At 40.0% G+C, this 25,668-nt stretch overlaps 1 protein-coding gene across 1 annotated transcript in view; it reads right to left on the minus strand.

Annotated features, from left to right (window-relative positions):
• Window positions 1-3,823: 3,823 nt before the first annotated feature.
• The window catches only part of TMEM205 (transmembrane protein 205), a 38,284-nt gene continuing 16,439 nt past the window's right edge, over window positions 3,824-25,668 (minus strand). The window contains exons 3-4 of the mRNA XM_053717851.1: window positions 7,767-7,930; window positions 3,824-4,454 (exon numbers count right to left, since the gene is read on the minus strand). Of these exons, the coding sequence (XP_053573826.1) occupies window positions 4,152-4,454; window positions 7,767-7,930 (467 nt within the window). The 3' untranslated portion in view covers window positions 3,824-4,151. The remainder of the gene's footprint in view (window positions 4,455-7,766; window positions 7,931-25,668) is intronic.

Genomic DNA, 25,668 nt, shown 5'->3' on the forward strand with positions numbered 1-25,668 from the left:
CTTCATGTAATTCTTTAAACACTAATTGATGGTACTTCCTTGGCAACACTAACTGAGAACCTAAAGGTGTTTCTCTTCTCAAAATTCTTTCATTGTCAAGATAAAGTTTATGCCATTGTCTCAGGAGTATAGAAAAATCAGAAGACTCACCTTGGCGCTCATGTTTTGATGGAAACTTGTTCTCTTGTTTATATTTCCATACTTTCCCAATCGCAGGGTCTTCCTTTTGTGCTGTTCTGATAGTCCCTTTTGGAATTTCGGCTACACTTTTTAATTCACCATTGTCTGTCATTGGAGTTGTATTATTTTTTACATCTTTTCCCAATGAGATTTAACAATTTACTATTGTGTTTTGTGGTAACACCGTTCATTTTTGGTGGCAGTCCATTAGTAGAATTGTATGGTTGCTGGGCACGCTGAGCAATGCAGTCTTGTATTCTTCGTGAAGTATTCAGCTTTAACCTTTCCTTTGCTGTGTTCCTTGCTATATGAAGACTCTTATCTGATACTTCTTTGATATAGGGCAGTGTATTACTCTGGGACACAGGTGTGCTGTAGGTTACTGTCTGTCCCTTGACAGCAACCCTCTCTCTTTTAACGGTTTATGTTTTCTCACTCTGCATCCTTTTGCAAAATGTCCCGATTGACCACATTTGAAACAATGGTTACATGTGGTTCCCTGACCTGTGTTCTCACAACATTCACAAACCCTTTTGCTTAGTCTCGGTGTGGCTGTTGGCCCTTTAAATACAAGCTCCTGCTGTGCTGCTGAACTTTGCAAAAGTGTTTTCATTTCTAGCATTTCTTTTTGCATTTGCAGTATTACCTTTTCAAGATCCAGTTTAGTATTCTGAATTTGCTGAGTATTTTGGTTACTTACTTGTGGCTGCATCAATGGCATGGTGTCAGCGGATTTCTGAGAACAATATAGATGACTGGACTTACACTCCATCATCATTGGTTTGCTGATTTGAGATTTCTTCTGCTTTCTCTCTCTTTCAATCTCCATATTGGCAGCTTCATTCATTTTCTCTATGAGCAAATCATCTGAAACAGATGGGTCGTCTAAATATTGCTTTAGCTGAATCTTGATGTGATCACTTACCAGTCCAGTACCTACAGACCTTAAGAATTTCTTCTGTATTAATTCCATTCCAAAGTGTTCATCTGATTCTTCTCCTTGTGAAACAAACAAGAGACGATCTTTCAGTTCAATTGCTCTAAACAGAAAATTCTGAGGTGTTTCTTTGGTATTTTGTGACACGTTGATCAGTTGTTGGTACAAATCTGACGCATTCTCTTCCTTGTAGTGACTTTTCAGGATTCTTTTCAGTTGCACTAGAGTCAGCTCATTCTTCATTTCCAACATACCTCTAAGACTTAAACCAGGACTTATGGCCTTGACTACAGATTCCACAATCTCTATTTCAGAGTATCCTCTTTGTAGTCCCATGTCAATCTGGTGCATGAGGTTAGTATAGGACAATTTGTCTGTCTGTCCCTTCTCACCTATCTGACAAGCAATTTTAAAGTCCTTTCTTATGGCAACTTCCGGTAAGTTACTATAATGAGGTGTCTTAGCCATTAAAACAGGTTCTTTTCTTAAATGACTGTCCCTTGAATCTTGACTTTTAGTGCTGAGTTCTTTAATTTGATCCTCTATGATCTTAGTTGTTTCCTGAAATTTTTCCTGCATAATGCGGTACTGTTGCTTTAAATATTCCAACTGTTGTTGTTCCGGTTGGGGATCTTTGTCACTATCACTTACTGCTTCAGCATCCTTTCTCTTCCCTAATTCAGAGATGAATTTCCTAGTTGTCTGTAGAAATTGCATAACAGCCTCTTCACTCTCACTCTCTACCAGTTCATCCATCATAACGTTAATTATCCTCATGTAATGGCGGCAGTTTTTGCCTTTCGCCATACTCTCTTCTGACGCTTTAATAACCTTGCACGTTTCAATCAGATCACTGACTGTCATCTGTGTTAACGATCTGCTGATTTCATCTTGTAACCTCTCCATATCAATTTTTGCAACTTTTGGTATCAACAGAGTTAATTTAGTATATATCCTCCTTTGCCTAATTCCTTGTTTCTATTCCCCTCAGCAGACAGGTTGTTTCTTCACCATACACTATTACAGGGATTGCACCAAGTTTCTTTCACTCACAGACTGCTATTTCTATATGCAGCATTCACTTCTGTGTCTTTTCTGTGACATATTCACCCAGCCCCACGTTGGGCGCCAATTTTGTTGCACTCCTGATGAATAAACTCCACAGTGCGATCGGGGTTGGGTGAAATGAGGGTGCTTTAATATGAACTGCAATAAAATGGAGGACACTCATCACTGAGGGAACAAGTGTGTAACTGAACACAATAATACAGTATATAAAACATAACAACTGTGCAGGTACAGTACAGAATTATTGTGATTAACATCCAAATGCAGAATCAACATGTGCTCTGTCTGCTGAGAACATCCTTCCCCAAAGCTGCACTAAGAAAGATGCTACATGTCCTATAATCACACTGCATTTACTTTCCCTTGTCACTAGAACATTAGCTAGACCAGTTTAATCTATTATATTCCCAGTTATGTTTATAAGAATCATCTCCCTTACCTGCAATAAAATGGAGAACACTCATAACTGAGGGAACAAGTGTGTAACTGAAAGAAGGTTCCCCTCAGAAACAAGTAACTAAGTTTCCCTTCCCTGCAGCAGGTGCTCTGGTAAATGTGTCCTCTCTCTACAAACAGGAGTTTAGCTTAGAGTGTCAATGTGTCCTCACTAAGAGAACCTTAACATGTTATTATAATATTATTTTGGGGGTGTCTATTTTTACATTCTTTACACTTACGCTGAGTGAGTTTAGGCAGGGCTTAGAACATGAATAAATTGTCAAAATTAGTTAAGCCCAACCCTCTAAAATAAAATCAAAATATTGAAAATGTATCTAATATTTCTATGGCTATATAACTAATTTTCTGTATAAATTGCAAAATGGTGCATATGGCCAAATAGAAGAAATTCTAGCTTCTGATCTTTAATGATCAATCGTTAGTGAAAAATATAGAGATTAAAAACTTGTTTTGTGCAAGTGAGCAGATGCTAAGTGTGGGACAACAAAGTTGGAGGTTTGAAATATTGAGGGAATAATTATTTCTGTGCTGTTATCTACTTTGTACATGCCAAAGAAAATGACACAAAAATATATACTGTATATATATATATATATAAAAAAAATGTATTTCGTATGGTGTTTTTTGTTTTTTTTGTTTTTTAATAGTATGAAATTTCTGCAAACAAGTTATTTTCTAAAATTGCTAGGTCTACAGAAAACACAATGTATAATGTGTATGGGTACCTCACATAAAAAATAAAAGCAAAGATTTATGTGTAAATTTAATCAGGGCCAAACAACTAAAAACAATTTTAGCAGAAGGGTGTGAAAATGGCTCAGCAGGGAAATGATTACGTCAGACTAGTTCCTTAGCTGTATTTGTACGTGCCACTGGTTTGCACAACAGTGTGGCATGTCTGAACATGGGATTTGGGAACATACACATTTTTGGTCCCTTGGCTAATGACTGAAGATTCTTCTGGTCAGCTGGCATGTTAGAACAGTTCGGCTGTGTACTAAGACAATATACTTATATGATAAATTGGCCTCCAGAAAGTCAGATAATATACTAGGGGGAAAAGGATAAAAATAAATATGACTGTCAGTCATTTCATAAGACTGCTGTGACAAGGTACATGCAACCGAGTAAGATCACTAAGAATCAGACACCCTAGGAAATATACTACTAGAGATTAGATCTTATGCCATAAAACTATTTTAATATTCTTTCATACAAATCACATTGGATTCCTTTTTTATGTGTAACCTTTGCACTATGAACAATCATTAAACTTACAAAAATATAAAAACAATAACATTTCATATTCCTCTATACAAAATCATATGCATTGCATGGTTATTTTGTATTTATTTTTCTTTTTTTTAACTGTGACATTTTTTTAAAATGACAAAATGTATATTAAAAAAAATATTTATTTTCCTTCTGGCAAACGTTACAGTCCAGTGACTTATGGTAGATAGGAAGGAACATGTGTGTTAAAAAGGATAGGTTGTCTGAGATTTCTCTATATAGTGGGCAACAACAGAGCTGTGTATATCAGGTTGCCTCCATTGCAAATTAGAGAGATGAGGTTACACAGTGAGGAGATTCCATGGTAGCGCATGAAGCTTTGGCGCAGGGCTCTGTATTTGGGGTCCTGCTCCTTCAGACGCTTGTAACCCTCTGCGTTGGCAGCCAGTCCCACATCTCCTCCTAGTCCGTGTTCCCGTTCAATAGTGTACAGTTTAATCATGATCTTAGAAGTGGATGGAGAAAACCAGCGTGCATTCAGTGCAGACAAAACAAGGGAAATGAAGAACAGCGCCATCTGGTGGGAATTAAATAAAAAGTAGTAGAGGAAAGGTTAGAGCAGTATATTTGTTCTAGCCACCGTCCTCTTGGTTCCATGAACTCACCATGAGCGCCCCCTACCTTATACAGTAAAAATATTATTCAGAATGGCACTGTACAACCCCTTATTTAGATAATATTAGAATACAACTTAAAGTAAAAAAAATTTAGATTTTAAAATTAAACTTTTTAGATTAAAAGGGACAAAACCCCACATTTTTTGATTCATATAGAGCATGCAATTTTAAGCAACTTTTTAATTTACTCCTAGTATCAATTTTTTTCGTTCTCTTTGTATCTTTATTTGAAAAGCAGGAATGTAAGCTTATGAGCTGGTCCATTTTTGGTTCAGCACCAGGGTTGCACTTGCCGATTAGTGGTTAAATGTAGTCACCAATCAGCAAGCGCTACCCAGGTGCTGAACCAAAAATTTAAAAAACACTCAGACTATATCTGCCATCATAATGCCTGTATCAATTTGGGAGGAGTCAACCAATATCTAATATTGCAGCGACTTGCTCATAACAAATTTAGCTAAGCTCCTACAATCCAGGAGCCAAAATTAACATTAGCATAGCAAGTGCCGCAGTTGATGGAGAAATTATGCAGAGGAAGGTTTCCTAAGTATCAAAATATATCTAAATAATAATAGCATACGGTTAGCAATTAAAAAAGGAGATGGGACTCTCCAGAGATCCCCTGACATGCGTTTCCCATAATGCTTCCTCAGAGGAAGCTATTATTATTTAGATCTATTTTGAGGAGACACTGTTTGTGTGTGAGTTTTAATTTGCCACATGCATAGTTGTAAAACTGCACTAATAAACTTAATGTAAAGTTTATTCTACTTACCAAAGTGTTTTATGTAGTGCCATGCTACTTAAATTGGGGGTTGTATAAAGTTTTTTGCAAGTACCCACAAGATTTGATAATGTACTGCTTAATATATTGAGCCCTAAGAAATGACATTATTTTGTTTTAGGAGTCTATGGTTAAGGAAATTACTAACATTACATGGGGGGGGGGGGGGCTTTCTAGCATCCTCTTCCACTCCTTGCCTACTATCGCCCCCTATTGTAATCCCAGTGTCCCCTTCCATCTCTTATACTTATTCTCGCCCCCCCCCCCCCCTCAATAATCTCACCACAACAGTACCGCACTCTTTGCAAACTACAGGGTTAGAGGTAAAGAAAAAGATGTAGAAAAGAGAGAACAATAGACAGGAATAAGACACAAAGGACCTGGACCAGACTAAAAGGAGAAGTAGGAAGGGTAAATTTGTCTCACCAGCATAGAGAAAAATCACTCTATATCTTTTCTTGTATTATAATACAATGTAGGTGTCTCTCTTTCACATACAGAACTCAGGAGAGCTATATAAAAAGCTCTTAAGGCAAAATTTGCCTGTCTAAAATTATTTGAGGAACATCACAGTACTAATGAGACTCCTTAGATAATCTCACCAGAGCAGAGAGCTTTAGATCACTGGGCCCTTAGTTAGAAGTTCTTAATAGAAATGAGAGCATATTGGTAAAATGCAAAATGTAGATAGAGTAAGGTAACAAGGAAAACCATGATGAAGAAATTAAAGGGACAAGATAGTCAATGTAATAAGCCGACTAGAAAATATCACCTAAACATCTCTATATAAAAAAGAAAGATTTTACCTCTAAATGCCTTCAGTAGTAGCCATATCCCATTGTAAAAGGGACTTTAAGCAGCCAAATTAGGATTCTAGTCCCAGGACTTGCAAGGGAGCATGCATCTGACATGTGCAGGCACATTCATGTTATGAAGCTTGAGAAAGGCTCTTTGGAGCTGAAACGCGTTGCTTTGGATACAGACTGCTTACTGATCACCTTGGATACAGACTGCTTACACTGCACTGGAGAAACCTTGCTCTTTACCTATCTGTCAATCTCGCATTTGGTGGGCGTGTCAAGACCGGACACGGAAGTGACAGAGGCAACTTTCACAGGAGACATACACGCTGCAACAAGCGCTCCTAGAAACTTTGAAAGGACAAAGAAAGTTTCTCATCTATACCTCATTTGGACACGCAAGAACCTTCTTATATGACTTGGAACTGCAAATAAGGTACCTTATTCAAAGTCTGTTGATTAATAATATCGCAAAAGACAAACTAAGTGTTCAATAACTATAATTACTGTGACAGAAAACGGCTCAAACACCTAGCCTAAATCTTTTGGTCATATCACAAAAAGGCTTATTTCAAAAAGGCTGAAAATAAACACCTATTGTTGAACCAGGTGTCAATAGTTGTCTTCAACAACGATCTCTAAACAACTGTATTTCTACCAATTATACCTTATTTTCTACCTTTGGTGCATTTTATGAGCGAAAAGCCAAATCTTTTACAAAAAGTATTTTTAAATACCTACCAAGGTATAAACTGGACTTGCTAATTTTACACACATATATCATATACTAATTGTAGCTACACCTCAATACAATTGGTTGGTACCAACTTTCTCACATAACCACTTTAAGATTAAGCAATTTCGACTGACTGTTTTATATTGATTCTAATAAAAGAATATTATTTTTAACCAATAATCTTTGTATATTTTTTTTATTATTATTTTTTATTTTTATTTTTGAATTAGAACTTAATAATTTTAAGATATTATTCTATGAAAATTCTTTAAAAACTAAAAAACGTTTTTTTCTATACATTTATTTATATAAGCATAGACATAGAAATACAAATACTACTAAGACCATTGTAATTTGGTAGATATTAAGCCAGTGTTTGCACACAGGCGCACACATATAAGACAATCATAACTGCTACTAAAACTATTTATTCAGATGACTTGGGGTATCTGATTTTTATGTGAAGTATTATCTACCACCAGCGCATAGATTTTTAGTTGTTTAATCATAAATACATTCATGTTATTTCCCTCATCAGATTAAGGAACTCTCTCAATATTTCAGTGAAATCTCATGAGATCATAGTAAAGCAAAGTGTGACATCAGCACAAACTAAGCCGTTTTGTTCAAAATGCAGCTACAGTAGCTGAAGGATAACTGGCCACAGAACACTTACTACTGTGAACTGAAGACATTTTGGAGGTACAATATCTTCCTTTTTTACATAGAGATGTTCATGTGATATTTTCCTGTTAACTTTTTACTGTTATGCTGCATCACTTTCAAGTGATGTAGCATATGACTATTATGTCCCTTTTAAGATATATAAATCTATATAGCGGATAGATATAGTTTAGCATGACATAAATGCTAGGAAAAAAACAGAAATCACCTGTACACTCTCACTGGGTGACAGCAGGTCCCGGGGGTGATACCCTGCGTAGATCGCCAGATTCAGGAAGGCACAGCACAACACAATGTGATTATAAAACGGAAACAGCTTACTTTGTACTAATCCAAATGTGTGCCGGGGAACTCCTCTGATTAGCACAAACCCTGCATGAGAGAGAAGGCAGATAAAACAATGTTCTTTGCACAGAACACACTCTACAAAAATGGATAGACATTAGGGATGGGCGAATATTTTGCAACATTTAAAATTTTAAATTTAAAAAGAATTTTAACACATTCGTTAGTTTTAAATTTCGAATGCTTGCACAACATTCTAACATTTGTTTAATCTAATAGTATTTCCAATGCTTTCATTAAATGTAATATTCTATTTTAATTTTTCTAATAATTCGATTCGAATCAATATATTTGTAATAGTATTACTAATGCTCTCTTTAAATGTAATATTTGAATTATGCAATATTCAAAATAGAATCATTTGAATTGATATATTTGTAGTTATGTATCAATTTACTAAATTCCCTACCACATGAACTATTGAACTTCTGAATAGTTACATTCAAAATTTCAATGTGGATATTCGATTTCATTATGAACATTCAAAAACGAAAGTAACATTTGATTACCGAATTTTAATGGATTTTCATTATTATCAACATGAAATTGTCCAGAACAAATGTCCACAGGACTATTGGTTCTACCAAATGTAATACACTTTCAGCATATTCACCCATCCCTAATAGACATATGGAATCTAAAATGGTGATAATTCATTTAAAATGATTAGGGGAATGGAAAGATGTGGGACAAGTTGCCAAACGCATTTTAAAGGCAATATGGTCCAATCTAGATCTGCTATCACTGTATGACACTTGGCAGTATTTACACCCCCCAGACTAGAGACTACACCTTTTTTTATAAGCCTAACAGAAATCACATTTCGATTATATATTCTTTGACCACTTGGTTTTGACCCACCTGATAGACTCCTAGATTGTCCCCACTGTCTGGTCAGAGCATTCAGTTGTATGTGGTAGCTTTATATGGCAATGAGCACCAATTAAACAGTCCAGTGGCACCTTGACCAAACTTTATTTTCAGATCAGAAGAACTGATCAAATTGAAAGCATTTTGCACCAAAGAAGAAAGGGCTACATACCAAAAAATGAAACAACCAATCATTTAATATGACGACTCTCTCAATTACAACCCTACTTGATTACTTTTAGACTAGTTGCATCACACGGAAAATCAATTAGACAATTTCTTAGGGGCTAAAGCACAAAGACAAGCCTCCATGTTACAACATAAATATTGTGTAGGGAACAAACCAGAAGGTTACTGGCTAGGGGCCTTAAATATAAGAATGCAACTGTCAGGGTTTTTTCCGTTTTGTTTGCCATGTGCTGCTGGCAGCCATTTTACTCACCTCTCTTGCTCACTATGGTGCATTGTGGGGGATGCTGCTCATTTCCTGCACTTCCTTTTATGGCCAGACTGGTGTGCATCATCTGTGTGAGACAGGATGCAGTCTCAGAATTGTGATGTCATCACTTATTATTTAAAGGGCCTCTGTTCAGTATGCTTTGCCTTTGCGTTGTCTCAGACCTGTTTGTGAGAGTTCCTGTGTATTACCTGGCTGCCTGACGTCCTTCGTGGTTCCTGATCCCTGGCTTGTTCCTGACTCTGCTGTTTTCCTTGTTCCTGATTCCGGCTCGTCTGACTATTCGCTTTGGCTCCTGACTCGGCTCATCTGACTACCAGCTCTGATTTTGACTCCTGGCTTGTTATTTGACTTGTGGACTTTTTATTATTTTTTTTGTTATTAATAAAGGTGTAATTATTTTTGCACTTCTCGTCTCAGTCTGATTCCTGGCACCCTGACATTACGCAAAGGCCATGAATCCTGATGGTGCTAATAATCCACCTTTACCTGCCATCATTTCCAGGATGGATGAACAGGATCACCGCTTGGATCAATTTGCACTAGCCCTGCAAACCCTGCTGACTCGCACTGCACATTTGGACCAAAATGTCCCGCAAGTTATGGCTGCACCTGTTTCCGCTGCTGCACCTAGTCCTACCAGGAGCATGTCCGGTTCTGCACCTCTACCTCAGCGATATGGAGGTGATCCTATTCAGTGTAGAGGGTTTTTGAACCAGGTGGCCATTTACTTTGAGATGTTACCTCAAGCGTTTCCCTCTGACAGAGCTAAGGTGGGATTTCTCATCTCGTTACTCTCTGACACAGCTCTTGCCTGGGCTAATCCCTTGTGGGAGACTAATAAACCTGTGATTTCAAATTATCCTGAATTTGTGGCCTCCTTTCGAAGGGTATTTGATGTTCCGGCTCGCTCCTCCTCTGCTGCTAAACGACTCATGTCCATTCAGCAGGGTACAAGATCTGTTGCTCAGTATGCTATTGAGTTCCGTATGCTTGCAGCAGAGGTTGGTTGGAACAATGAAGCCCTTGTTGCTGCCTTCTTTCATGGGCTCTCTGATGCGATTAAAGACGAAGTTGCTGCCAGAGATTTACCAGAGGATCTTGAGGCATTGGTGTCTTTTTTGATCCTAATTGACATCAGACTCAGAGAGAGGCCCTCTTTCAAGGAGCGCTTGCGGAAGCCTCCTGTGCCTACGTGTTCGTTCCCACCCATGCCTCCCTCTCCTCCCATGCCTCCTGGTCCCGAGTCACCAGGTACTGCTGAGCCGACGCAGTTGGGATTCACGCATCTCTCCGCGGCGGAGAGGGCCTTTAGGAGGAGGGAGGGGCTCTGCCTCTATTGTGGGTTACAGGGCCACCTTTTGAAGTCTTGTCCTACACTGCCGGGAAACACTCACACCTAAGGTCCTGTCAGGGGCAGACCTTGGGTGGTTTATCCTCATCCCCGGAACCGCTTAAGGAGAAACCTTTGGTCACGGTTGTCCTTTCCTGGGTGGACTCCTCCATAGTCACTCAGGCTCTTGTTGACTCCGGTGCTGCTGGCTATTTCATTGACAGTGCTTTTGTATCAAAGCAGTCCATTCCTGTTTTGCCTCGGTCCATTCCGCTTGCAATTGAGGCCATTGATGGCAGGCCCCTTCAGCCCGCACTCGTTACTCACGAAACTGCTCCGTTGTCCATGACTCTTTGGGCTCTCCATTTTGAAACCCTCCAGTTCCAGGTGATAAACTCTCCACATTTTCCGGTTGTTCTGGGTTATCCCTGGCTCCAAAAGCACAATCCCAGTCTCGACTGGCGCAGGTCCGAAATTTTGTCGTGGTCCCCGCAATGTATTTCCACTTGTCTTCGGAAACCAGTTCAAGTCTTGTGCACTTCTACGGTATTTCAATTGCCAGAGGAGTACTGAGAGTTCCTAGACATTTTTGACAAGGTGCGTACCAGTACGTTGCCTCCTTACCGGTCTTACGATTGTGCCATAGACCTGCAACCCGGAGCCATTCCTCCTCGGGGCCGGGTTTACCCTCTGTCTGTTGCAGAGAATTGTGCTATGGAGGAGTATGTTGCCGATGCTCTGTCGCGGGGGATTATCCGCAAATCCTGCTCTCCTGCAGGGGCTGATGCCCTCTCTCGACAATTTTCACCTCTGTCCAAGGAGGAGTCTGTACCTACTCCTGTTATACCTCCTGACCATATTTTAGCTACCATACGTACTAATTTGACTTCTCCCTTGGGGGAGGAGATCCTGGCTGCACAAACCAATGCACCTCCTGAGAAACCTAATGGTAAGTGTTTTGTTCCTGAGAATCTTCGAACTAAACTTTTGCACACTTACCACTATCCTAAAGCCGCAGGTCACCCAGGCAAGAACCAAATGATTTGGTCTGTCACTCGACAATTCTGGTGGCCAGGTCTTCGTTCTGATGTTGCTGCGTATGTTGCCTCCTGCTCAGTTTGTGCACAGAATAAGACTCCTCAACGTCTTCCTGTGGGTCTTCTTCAACCTATTGCTAATGGTGAGCGTCCTTGGACACATCTTTCCATGGACTTCATTGTCGAGCTCCCTGTTTCCAATGGCAATACTGTTATCCTTATGGTGGTTGACTGTTTTTCTCAAATGTCACATTGCATTCCCTTGAAGAAGTTGCCTACTGCTCAGGAGCTTGCTTCAATTTTTGCCCGGGAGGTCTTCCGTTTACATGGTTTACCCAAGGTGATAGTGTCGGACCGGGGTAGCCAGTTTGTCTCCAGATTTTGGCGTTCCTTTTGTGCTCAAATGGGGATCCAGCTTTCCTTCTCCTCATTTTGTATTCTCTTTAATATCTAGGAATTTGCCTCTCCACAGATCATCACAAATTATTTAAGCTGAATAATGAGACAATTCTAAATGATTTATCACTAAAGAACAAGACTTGGTTACCTAAAATATATATCTTAGTTAGGTAGCATAAACTTAAAGGGACAATCTACGCCAGAAGTTTTAAGGTTTAAAAAGACAGATAATCCCTTTATTCCCCATTTTTGCATAAACACGGTTATATTAATATACTTTTACGCCTGTGATTACCTTGTATCTAAGCCTCTGCCGACTGCTCCCTTATTTCAGTTCTTTTGTCATACTTGCATTTTAGCCAATAAGTGCTGACTCATAAATAACTCTATGGGAGTGAGCCCAATGTTATTTATATGGCACACAAGAACTAGTGCTGTCTAGCTTTAAAGGGACTGTAAACACAAAAAATTTTATGGTTTAAAAAAGATAGATAATCCCTTTATTTACCATTCCCCAGTTTTGCATAACCAACACTGTTATATGAATACACTTTTTACCTCTGTGATTACCTTGCATCTAAGCTTCTGCAGACTGACCTCTTATTTCAGTTCTTTTGACAGACTTGCATTTCAGGAAATTAGTGCCGACTCTTAAATAACTTAATGGGCATGAGCACAGTGTTATCTCTATGGCACACATGAACTAACGCCATCTAGCTGTTAAATACATCTAGATAAAAGACTGCCTTTAAGGGATTAGACATTAGCATATGAGCCTATTTAGGTTTAGCTTTCATCTAAGAATACCAAGAAAACAAAGCAAATTTGATGATAAAAGTAAATTGGAAAGTTGTTTAAAATTACATGCCCTATCTGAATCATGAAAGTTTAATTTGGACTTTACTGTCCCTTTAAAAAACTGTGAAAATGCACTGAGATAAGAGGCAGTCTTCAAAGGCATAGAAATTAGCATATGAGCCTACCTAGGTTTAGCTTTCAACAAAGAATATTAAGAGTAAAAAGCAAATTTGATGATAAAAGTAAACTGGAAAGTTCTTTAAAGTTCTTTCAAATCTGTCTGAATCATGGAAGTTTAATTTTGACTAAACTGTCCCTGTAAAAAAAATGTACTTTCTCACAAAGATTTGATAAATCCTTCCACACAGTGCCTAAACCGCTTCCTAGATACCAAGACTACAACAATCTTGAACTCATTCATCTAGGAGGAATCTCCCGCCTAGAATAACTAGGTTGGTTCTTGCAATGTTGAAAAAGCATGGAGGATTGGGCGACCCTGGTCTCCACTTATACATGTAAGCTGTTTTTTGCACATAATTTTGGATATGATGCTGGTATGAGCCTTATAACAGCAAGCTTTATCACTGCATTTGGAAAGTGCCCGTTGGCTCTCCCCAGTATATCACCCACCACAATCTAAAAGTATCCCATCATTATTTAAATGTTTGACATGTCAACAGATCTTCTACGTAGATTTCCAACATGGTCATCCATACCCTCTCCAATGACTCCAATATTAGGAAATCCTGACTTTCCAATTGGGCAACAATTCACCCCGAAATAAATTACAATCCTTCAGGATCTCCTCCTAATATATATGTTAACAGACTCCTCCAAGTTTTTACCAATACCAAAACTAGAGACAATAGGGTCAGGGTTTTTTGCCCCTGGTTACAATATCACCAACTCAACCACTACCTATATACCATAAAAGGAAAAACAAAGAAAGATCTACCATTCATCCTGTCTTCAAAAGAGTTGTCTTCCATCTTTATACACATATCCAAATCAACCTATTCCGTGACTATTAGAAGCAAATTATAAAATTCCTCCTACACTCCTGAGATTTAATTACTTGTTCCCAGGGGCATCTAACCATATAATGTGTAATGACATTGGCTCTCCCTTTCACGTTTGGTGGGTGTGTCTCAAAAGAAAAACCTTAGGGGAGTAGATTTGAGTCCTCTTGAATTATATGTTACAGAGTAACTTACAACTTGAACCTCTTACTTTCCTGTTTAATATATTCCTAAAATGAAATAAAACAAAACTAGTAAAATACTACAGATTTCTAGCAACAGAGCAAAACAGCTCATTGCCAGGTTTTGGAAGATGGATACAGTCCCCATGCTACTAATGTTGTCAGCACAACCCCAGCATAATAATTTGTCACTAGAGAGATACCATTACCTAGATATAGATACACTGGATTTCTATCATGATATTCCTTTGGGAAACGACACCTGGGGCAGGATGAGGTAGTAGACAACACAGTTAAAGGGACAGTCAAGTCCAAAAATGTTTTCATTTTTCAAATAGGACATGTAATTGTAAACAACTTTCCAATTTACTTTTAGCAACAATTTTGCTTTGTTCTCTTGGTATTCTAGTTGAAAGCAAACCTAGGAAGGCTCGTATGATAATTTCTAAGCCTTTGAAGGCCGCCTCTTTTTTATTTGCTTTTCACAGCAGGGGAGAGCTAGTTCATGTAGGCCATATAGATAACATTGTGATAACGCCAGTGGCTAGTGGCAGACACTGCACTAATTGGCTAAAATGCAAGTCAATAGATAATAACTAAAAGTCATGTGATTAGGGGCGGTCAGAAGATGATTAGATACAATTTAGTCACAGAAGTAAAAAGTATATTAATATAACAGCGTTGGTTATGCAAAACTGGGGAATGGGTAATAAAGGGATTATCTATCTTTTTAAACAACAAAAATTCTGGTGTTGACTTTCCCTTTAAGCCTTTTACTATTTAACCTTTATGGTAATAAATAGGACAGTATATAACTGACCTGGGTATACCCTTGACTTAAAACATTTACATTGTCTCACAGGTTTTTCCAGCTCAGTATTACTCATCCCTAGCTTAATTAAGATAATGCAACTTTTACAAAGTCTAATGCATATAAAAAATACTTATTCTTGTGATTATCTTTTCAATCATCTATTCTCTTTACACTATTTTATTTTTTACCTTTTCTTTATATACAGTATATATATATATATATATATATATATATATATATATATATATATATATATATATATATATATATATTCTCCTCTCTTTCCCTTACTATTTCTATTCTTTATTCCTCAAGTATAAGCTTGCCAAGTTATCCTCAATGTTACCAATTTGTCCCTCGAGGATATTAAAGATGCCCTCTCTTAGATGTGGGTATTGTGTATCAGAACGCAAATGCAGTGAATTCAATTCATCTGATTTTTTTATTGGCATATTAATTCTGTAAGTTTTACCTACATTGTTTTTCTGTATTTCCTCAGCAAAGTGTTAAATTGAATTAATAAAAAATAATACAAGATGTGGGACAACAACAATTTACATAGTTGATCGAATAGTTGATAATCAAATTATATCTAGAATCTGTTATAGAATTAACAATTAAAATAGGAAACATTGGATACTTATGTGTTTAACCCCTTTATCAGGAATTAAACACATGGGGCATAAGATTGTTTTTTTATTATCAAATCCTAACTAATCTAACATAGTATTGCAGTCCTTTAAAAAAAATAATAAAAAAAACATCCCACTGTCACTAGACACACAATTTTGTCAATATTGCCCATAAAATTCGAATTAACATTTGTGTCTTTGAAACAGTAATCCTATAATATAAAAGGCCAGGTGTGTTTGTCCAAAGCTGTCATGCGCAGTAGAGACTGTGCAAGGACAAACACACCTGGCCTTCAACAGGCTGACCTGGCAAAGATTCTGGGGCCGACTGGGTGTGATGGGGCGGGGCCATGCGGATGTGAGAGAGAGCTCAAAAGAGGGGGGATAGAGAGAGCAAAAGAGAGGGGGGATAGAGAGAGCAAAAGAGAGGGGGGATAGAGAGAGCAAAAGAGAGGGGGGAGGAAGAGCAAAAGAGTGGAGATAGAGAGGGAGAGAGACAGTAAGAGAGAGGAGGAGAAAGGGGAGATAGAGAGCAAAAGAGAGGGGGGAGAGAGAGAGAGAGAGAGAGAGCGCAAAAGAGAGGGAGGGAGGGAGGGAGAGAGCACAAAAGAGAGGGGGGAGAGAGCGCAAAAGAGAGGGGGGGAAAGAGAAGGGGGAGAGAAAGAGCATAAGAGAAGGGGGAGAGAAAGAGCATAAGAGAAGGGGGAGAGAGAGAGAGAGAGAGAGAGAGAGAGAGAGAGAGAGAGAGCATAAGAGAAGGGGGGGGAGAGAGAGAGAGAGAGAGAGAGAGAGAGAGAGCATAAGAGAAGGGGGAGAGAGAGAGAGAGAGAGAGAAAGCATAAGAGAAGGGGGAGAGAGAGAGAGAGAGAAAGCATAAGAGAAGGGGGAGAGAGAGAGAGAGAGAGAGAGAGAGAGAAAGCATAAGAGAAGGGGGAGAGAGAGAGAGAGAAAGCATAAGAGAAGGGGGAGAGAGAGAGAGAGAGAGAGAGAGAAAGCATAAGAGAAGGGGGAGAGAGAGAGAGAGAGAGAAAGCATAAGAGAAGGGGGAGAGAGAGAGAGAGAGAAAGCATAAGAGAAGGGGGAGAGAGAGAGAGAGAGAGAGAGAGAAAGAGAGAGAGCGCGAGCATAAGAGAGGGGGAAGAGCGAGCATAAGAGAGGGGGGAGAGCGAGCATAAGAGAGGGGGGAGAGCGAGCATAAGAGAGGGGGGAGAGCGAGCATAAGAGAAGGGGGAGAGCGAGCATAAGAGAAGGGGGAGAGCGAGCATAAGAGAAGGGGGAGAGCGAGCATAAGAGAGGGGGGAGAGAGCATAAGAGAGGGGGGAGAGAGAGCATAAGAGAGGGGGGAAAGACAGCAAAAGAAAGGGGAGAGAGAGCAAAAGAGGGGGGAGAGAGAGAGAGAGAGAGAGAGAGAGAAAGAGCAAAAGAGGGGGGATAGAGAGAGCAAAAGAGAGGGAGAGAGACAGCAAAAGAGGGGGAGAGAGAGAGCAAAAGAGAGGGAGAGAGACAGCAAAAGAGAGGGGGGAGAGAGAGAGCAAAAGATGGGGGAGAGCGCAAAAGAGGGCGGAAAAGAGAGGGCGAGAGAGCAAGCAAAATAGAGGGGGGAGAGAGCGAGCAAAAGAGAGGGGGGAGAGAAAGAGAGCAAAATAGAGGGGGGAGAGAGAAAAAGAGAGGGGGGGAGAGAGAGAGAGCAAAGGGGGGTACCGCTGTACTGCAAAAAATGGCCCGTGTACACGGGCTTTAGGACTAGTATTCTATCATTTATTACACCAGATGTTAATAGAAAAACAAGGTCGCCAGCATCGTACTCGATCGGGTTGATTTCCGGCGATTCCTGTCTGCCTCATCAGAGCAGGCGGACAGGGTTATGGAGCAGCGGTCTTTAGACCGCTGCTTCATAACTGGTATTTCTGGTGAGTCTGAAGACTCGCCAGAAACACGGGCCCACAAGCTCCATTCGGAGCTTGATAAATGGGCCCCTATGAGTTTTATCAATGTAAAAGGGAGAACATGGTTTATGAACATGTAAAATGTTGTGAAGATTGAGAAAAAATAAAATAAGATTAGAGGATTAGTTGATAAAATGAGATTATATTTGCATATATTGACTGATTTACCTGACCCTTTAGATTCAAAGATGAATACAGTAGAAGAGTTCATATACATTCATCTGAAGTTTTACTACTTTAAAGAGACAGTATCTAAAAAAAATATTTTATGATTTATATAGAGCATTTTGTTTCAATTTACCATTATCAAATTTGCTTTGTTCTCTTACCTCAGGAGCAGCAATGCTGTACTGAGATCTAACGGGCAATTGGTGGCTGCAGTCGCTGCACATATGCCTTTTGTCATTGCCTCCCCAGATGTGTTCAGCCAGCTCCCAGTAATGCATTGCGGCTTCTGCACCTACTTGGGTATAATTTTAAACAATGGATACCAAAAGAACAAAGCATTTTTGATAAAATTAAATTGTTTTGTTGTTTTTTTTTTGTTTTGTTTTTTAATTGCATGGTCTATCTGAATTATAAAAAAAGTTTAATTCTCACTTTACTTCCCTTTTAACTCTGAATCCAAAGTAGTTTGTGAGAAAGTGGCAGTGCGCAGAAACTAGGTACATAAATTATTTTTGAGAGACATCTAGAATGTTTCACTCCTGCAATAAACAGTGCAGCCATTAGAGGGCATAGTTGTCTTAGACCAGGCATCACAGTAAGGCAAGGCAGAAATTGTTTGGACTCGTTAAAGATAAAGTCTATGTAAATTCTAGGGGTTAACCGGTCAGCTAAAATAAAATCTTTCAAATACTGTCCTTATCAGCCACCCCATATGGGTTATTAACCCTTACAAACATATTAAACACAAAGGTAAAGTAAGCTTCAGAACGGCAATGCACTTCTGAACACACCTAGTGAGCTAATGACAAGACGCATTTGTGTGTAACCAACAATTACCAGCTAGCTCCCAGTAGTGCACTGCTGCTGCTGAGCATATGTATATGCTTTTCATCAAAGAATATCAAGAGAACAAAATAAATTTGAGACTGAAAGTTTAATACTTTTTTAACCCTTTAAATAAATGTCTACATAAAAAAAATATAATAAAAAAAACTTTTATTGTGGGAAGGGGAGCTCTAGGAGCCTATAACAGCTCATGAAAAAGCCCTTGGTATCAACTTGCTTTAAAAAAGGTCAAGCACCTCTTTCAATGGACACTTTATAGGGCAGTATAGCCAGGTGTTCATTGTAGTAACACAAGGTCCTGTATTGGCCCTCCAGAGCATTACACAGTCAATGAGAAACTCAAAGGCATAGAAATGTAACTATCAGCCTCTCCAGTTTATCTTATAATACAGACATACTTCACAGTGCTTGTTTAAGGTGAATGTACAAAATGAAGTTCACTGGATTATGCCAGATAATCTCACTTTGAATAGAACAGTGCATTGATTATTATTCTAGTCATTTCTTTCACCCTTCTGAGAAGATATCCCTTTAAACGTTTATGAGCTATTTAAAAAGGGACATGAAACACTATTTTTATTTTTTTTTTGTGATTCAGACAGAGCATACAGTTTTAAAAAAAGTTTTCAATTTACTTCTAGTATAAAATTTACTTTGTTCTCATGGTATTCTTTGTGGAAGAGATATCTAGAATCTATGTAGGTAGCGGGCACATTTCTGAAGCAGTACATGACAGGAAACACTGCTGCCAGCTACTGTTCTTGCTGCCATATATTGATGCAGTTACATGCTTTTTTTTTACGCTATCTGAATCATGAAAGTTTTTTTTTTATGTCCCTTTAATCATCTATGTGTTTAATGTTTTTAAGAACTGTTTATAGAGATTGTAATACACAGATTTACTTAATGTAGTTTAACTAGGGTGACCATATTGCCACATTAAAAGGGACACATAAAAAAAAGTAAATTTATGCTTACCTGATAAATTAATTTCTTCTATGGTAAGACGAGTCCACGGATTCATCCTTTACTTGTGGGATATTATCCCCCTGCTAACAGGAAGTGGCAAAGAGCACCACAGCAGAGCTGTCTATATAGCTCCTCCCTTAGCTCCACCCCCCAGTCATTCGACCGAAGGTACAGGAAGAAAAAGGAGAAACTACAAGCTGCAGAGGTGACTGAAGTTTAAATAAAAAAAAATATAATCTGTCTTAAAATGACAGGGCGGGCCGTGGACTAGTCTTACCATAGAAGAAATTAATTTATCAGGTAAGCATAAATGTACTTTTGTTCTATAAAGGTAAGACGTGTCCACGGATTCATCCTTTACTTGTGGGATACAATACCAAAGCTACAGGACACGGATGAACGGGAGGGACAAGGCAGATGGTTAAACAGAAGGCACCACTGCTTGAAGAACTTTTCTCCCAAAAATAGCCTCCGAAGAAGCAAAGGTATCAAATTTGGAAAATTTGGAAAAGGTATGAAGTGAAGACCAAGTTGCAGCCTTACAAATCTGTTCAACAGAAGCATCATTTTTAAAAGCTCATGTGGTAGCCACCGCTCTAGTAGAGTGAGCTGTAATTCTTTCAGGAGGCTGCTGTCCAGCAGTCTCGTATGCCAAACGGATGATGCTTTTCAGCCAAAAGGCAAGAGAGGTATCCGTAGCTTTTTGACCTCTACGTCTTCCAGAATAGACAACAAACAAAGAAGATGTTTGACGGAAATCTTTGGTTGCTTGCAAGTAAAACTTTAAAGCACGAACCACGTCCAAGTTGTGCAATAGACGCTCCTTCTTAGAGGAAGGATTAGGACACAGAGAAGGAACAACAATTTCCTGATTAATATTGATATTAGTAACAACCTTAGGAAGGAATCCAGGTTTGGTACGCAAAACCACCTTATCAGCATGGAAAACAAGATAAGGCGAGTCGCATTGCAATGCAGATAGTTCAGAAACTCTTCGAGCCGAAGAGATAGCAACTAAAAACAGAACTTTCCAAGATAGAAGCTTAATATCTATGGAATGCATAGGTTCAAACGGAAAACCCCTTGAAGAACTTTAAGAACTAAATTCAAACTCCATGGCGGAGCAACAGGTTTAAACACAGGCTTGATTCTAACTAAAGCCTGACAGAACGACTGAACGTCTGGAACATCTGCCAGACGTTTGTGCAGTAGAATTGATAAAGCAGATATCTGTCCCATTAAGGAACTAGCTGATAGCCCCTTCTCCAATCCTTCTTGGAGAAAGGACAAAATCCTAGGAATCCTGATCTTACTCCATGAGTAGCCTTTGGATTCGCACCAATAAAGATATTTACGCCATATCTTATGATAAATTTTCCTGGTGACAGGCTTACGAGCCTGAATCAAGGTATCTATGACCAACTCAGAGAACCCCCCGCTTGGATAAGATCAAGCGTTCAATCTCCAAGCAGTCAGTCCCAGAGAAACTAGATTTGGATACTGGAACGGACCTTGAATCAGAAGGTCCTGTCTCAGTGGCAGAGTCCATGGTGGAAGAGATGACATGTCCACCAGGTCTGCATACCAAGTCCTGCATGGCCACGCAGGTGCTATCAAAATCACCAAAGCTCTCTCCTGTTTCATTCTGGCAATCAAACGAGGAAGGAGAGGAAATGGTGGAAACACATAAGCCAGGTTGAATGACCAGGGTACTGCTAGAGCATCTATCAGTACTGCCTGAGGATCCCTTGACCTGGACCCGTAACGAGGAAGTTTGGCATTCTGACGAGACGCCATCAGATCCAATTCTGGTGTGCCCCATTGCGGAATCAATTGTGCAAACACCTCCTGATGAAAAGTCTGACGACTTAGAAAATCCGCTTCCCAGTTCTCCACTCCTGGGATATAGATTGCTGATGGATGGCAAGAGTGAGTCTCTGCCCATTGAATTATCTTGGTAACCTCTATCATCGCTAGAGAACTCTTTGTTCCCCCCTGATGATTGATATATGCTACGGTCGTGATATTGTCTGACTGGAATCTTATGAATCTGGCCAACGCCAGCTGAGGCCACGCCTGAAGTGCGTTGAATATCGCTCTCAGTTCTAGAATATTTATTGGGAGGAGAGCCTCCTCCTGAGTCCACAAACCCTGAGCTTTCAGGGAATTCCAGACTGCACCCCAGCCCAATAGGCTGGCGTCCGTCATCACTATGACCCACGCTGGCCTGCGGAAACACATTCCCTTGGACAGATGATCCTGTGACAACCACCAAAGAAGAGAGTCTCTGGTCTCTTGGTCCAGATTTTTCTGAGGAGATAAATCTGCATAATCCCCATTCTACTGTTTGAGCATGCAAAGTTGCAGTGGTCTGAGATGTAAGCAAGCAAACGGAACTATGTCCATTGCCGCTACCATTAAGCCGATTACCTCCATACACTGAGCCATTGACGGGCGAGGAATGGAATGAAGAGCTCGGCAGATGGATAACATTTTTGATTTCCTGACCTCCGTCAGAAAAATTTTCATGTCCACTGAATCTATCAGAGTTTCCAGGAATGGAACTCTTGTGAGTGTACTCTTTTTATGTTCACCTTCCACCCGTGAGATCTTAGAAAAGCCAACACGATGTCAGTGTGAGACTTGGCTAGTTGGTAAGTTGACGCCTGGATTAAGATATCCTCCAGATAAGGCGCCACAGCTATGCCCCACGGCCTTATAACCACCAGAAGGGACCCCAACACCTTTGTGAAAATTCTGGGAGCTGTGGCCAACCCGAAGGGAAGAGCCGCAAACTGATAATGCTTGTCCAGAAAGGCGAACCTGAGGAACTGGTGATGATCTTTGTGGATAGGAATGTGTAGATACGCATCCTTTAAGTCCACGGTGGTCAAATATTGACCCTCCTGGATCATTGGCAAAATAGTCCGAATGGTCTCCATCTTGAAGGATGGGACTCTGAGGAATTTGTTTAGGATCTTAAGATCCAAATTTGGTCTGAAGGTTCCCTCTTTTTTGGGAACCACAAACAGATTGGAGTAGAATCCTTGCCCTTGTTCTGTTTTCAGAACTGGGCAGATCACTCCCATGGTATATAGGTCTTCTACACAGTGTAAGAATGCCTCTCTTTTTGTCTGGTTTACAGACAATTGTGAAAGATGGAATCTCGCCCCTTGGGGGAGAATCTTTGAAATCTAGAAGATACCCCTGGGTTACTATTTCTAAAGCCCAGGAGTCCTGAACGTCTCTTGCCCAAGCCTGAGAGAAGAGAGAAAATCTGCCCCTACTAGATCCGGTCCCGGATCCGGGGCTACCCCTTCATGCTGTCTTGGTGGCAGCAGCGGGCTTCTTGGTCTGTTTACCCTTGTTCCAAGTCTGGTTAGGTCTCCAGACTGACTTGGATTGAGTAAAATTCCCCTCTTGCTTTGTGGCAGGGGAAGAGGTAGAGGGACAGCCTTTGAAGTTTCGAAAGGAACGAAAATTATTTTGTTTGGTCCTCATCTTATTCGTCTTATCCTGAGGAAGGGCATGGCCTTTCCCTCCAGTGATGTCTGAAATGATCTCTTTCAGTTCAGGCCCAAATAGGGTCTTACCCTTGAAAGGGATTGCTAAAAGTTTAGCTTTTGATGACACATCAGCAGACCAGGACTTAAGCCATAACGCTCTACGCGCTAAAATGTGAAAACCTGAATTCTTCGCCGCTAATTTAGACAATTGAAAGACGGCATCTGTAATGAAAGAATTAGCTAGCTTGAGAGCCCTAATTCTATCCAGAATATCCTCTAATGGGGTCTCAACCTAAAGAGCCTCTTCCAGAGCCTCGAACCAAAAGGACGCTGCAGTAGTTACAGGAACAATGCACGCTATAGGTTGGAGAAGAAAACCTTGATGAACAAATATTTTCTTCAGGAGACCCTGTAATTTTTTATCCATAGGATCTTTGAAAGCACAACTGTCCTCAATAGGTATAGTTGTACGCTTAGCCAGGGTAAAAATAGCTCCCTCCACTTTAGGGACCGTCTGCCACGAGTCCTGCATGGTGTCTGATATGGGAAACATTTTCTTAAAAGTAGGAGGGGGAGCGAACGGAATACCTGGTCTATCCAACTCCTTAGTAACAATTTCCGAAATCCTCTTAGGGACCGGAAAAACATCAGTGTAGGCAGGAACCTCTAGGAATCTGTCCATTTTACACAATTTCTCTGGAACTACAATAGGTTCACAATCATCCAGAGTCGCTAAAACCTCCCTAAGCAATAAGCGGGGGTGTTCTAGTTTAAATTTTAAAGCCGTCATCTCTGAATCTGTCTGAGGGAACATATTTCCGGAATCAGAAATCTCTCCCTCAGCCAACAAATCCCTCACTTCAGAACATTGTGAGGGTACATCAGATATGGCTAATAAAGCGTAAGAGGGCTCAGCGTTTGTTCTTACACCAGACCTACTGCGCTTCCCCTGCAACCCAGGCAGCTTAGATAAAACCTCTGTGAGGGTAGTATTCATAACTGCGGCCATATCTTGCAGGGTGAAGGAATTAGACGCACTAGAAGTACTTGGCGTTGCTTGTACGGGCGTTAACGGTTGTGACACTTGGGGAGAATTAGATGGCATAACTGGATTCCCTTCTGACTGAGAATCATCCTGCAACATACTTTCAGTAGCTAAAATATGTTCTTTACAATTTATTGACCTTTCAGTGCATGAGGGACACATTCTAAGTGGAGGTTCCACAATGGCTTCTAAACATATTGAACATTGGCTTTCCTCAATGTCAGACATGTTGAACAGGCTAGTAATGACTATAAAACAAGCATGAAAAAACTTTATTTAGTGAAAAAAATAATCTTAAAAAATGGTACTGCGCCTTTAAGAGAAAAAAAGCATACATGTTCTGCAAAACAGCCTAAACATGCACCAAATTTTTCTAAATTTTGTATGCAGACACAATATAAGAAGTTAAGATTGCCCCACAAGGAATTTTAACATTTAACCCCTTAATTTGCAAACCGGATCGAAATAGGCCCAGATCCGGAAAAAAACACCCTCAGCACCTTGCCCTGCTGTGGCCCTACCTGCCCTCAGGGATCGAAAATGTGGGGTAAACGCTTTGATTTGGCCCAAAACATACACCAGGGCCCTCAGGAGTTAGAGCTTTCTGCGAATAACTAACTGCGCATCTGAGGTGCGAAAATAGGCCCCGCCCATCTCACTCGATGTCTCCACAGCCTCAAAAAACCGCACCAGAGAGGTTATAACTAGCCATGTGGGTTCTGAGACCCAAAAGTTAAGCCATGTGTGCCCTCAATAAAGTTGCCCAAAACGTTATTGCCCACAAAAACGTTAAAGCACTCCCAGTCATAAAAAACGTTTGCCCACAAACATTTACAATTCAGTGTCAACCATACTTGTAATTGGCTCCATATGCAAGCTAAGAAATGCCCTTCTTTTAGCTCTAGGATAACTGCTTACCCTTACCCTCCTGGGTATAATGTCAGCCTCTCTGAAATACACAGTCTCTCCAGTAGGGTTGCCAGCTGTGCGCTATAAAAATACCGGACAACCTATAGGTGACTGGACACGGTTGTAGCTGGGTTCACACAATGTCCCCACAAAAGCTCAACCTTAGGCCCCACCCTTGATCCTACCACATATATTTTTCACAACTAAGCAGTCATTTTATCCCCTTGGTTGCCAGTAACACATGTACGTAGTAGTGATGTGACCCCTTTGGCTACCAGAAGTAAACACCCAGCAATGATTGAACAAACATCTTTGCCTAAAAACACATATAATAGAAAATGCACAGTGTAACTTCTTTTTGAGACATATTTCTAATGCATAAAGGCCTAGAAGGCCCTTTACATTTAGCTGACAGGGGTCTTTAAGTGTCCAGTATTTTAGTACAGATTGTACTGGACAGCCTGCTAAAATACCGGACACCCTATTTGTATGGTTCAGATCAGCTATAATTAATATAAAATTGATACAGACATAAAGGCTTCTAAATGTGGGGACTCTACTATTAAGTAATGACAGACCTAGCACCTGTAGTTTCTTAGCTACTCTGCACAATTACATATGCTAATTAGTATGGCTGGTAACCCCAGAGGTAATCACATGACATGATCCTGAGACTCAGCCATAGCTCTGTAGATATTACCAGACCAAAGCAGTTCATGTCATTTTAATAATCTATTCCCAACATATAAGCACTGGAAACTCAGGATTTATAATGGGAGTTTATAAAGGGACAGTAAACACATTGTAATTAGGAGACATTTCTGTAACTGTCGTA

Source organism: Bombina bombina, chromosome 6 (genome assembly GCF_027579735.1).
Source record: "Bombina bombina isolate aBomBom1 chromosome 6, aBomBom1.pri, whole genome shotgun sequence".
Classification (NCBI taxonomy): Eukaryota; Metazoa; Chordata; class Amphibia; order Anura; family Bombinatoridae; genus Bombina; species Bombina bombina.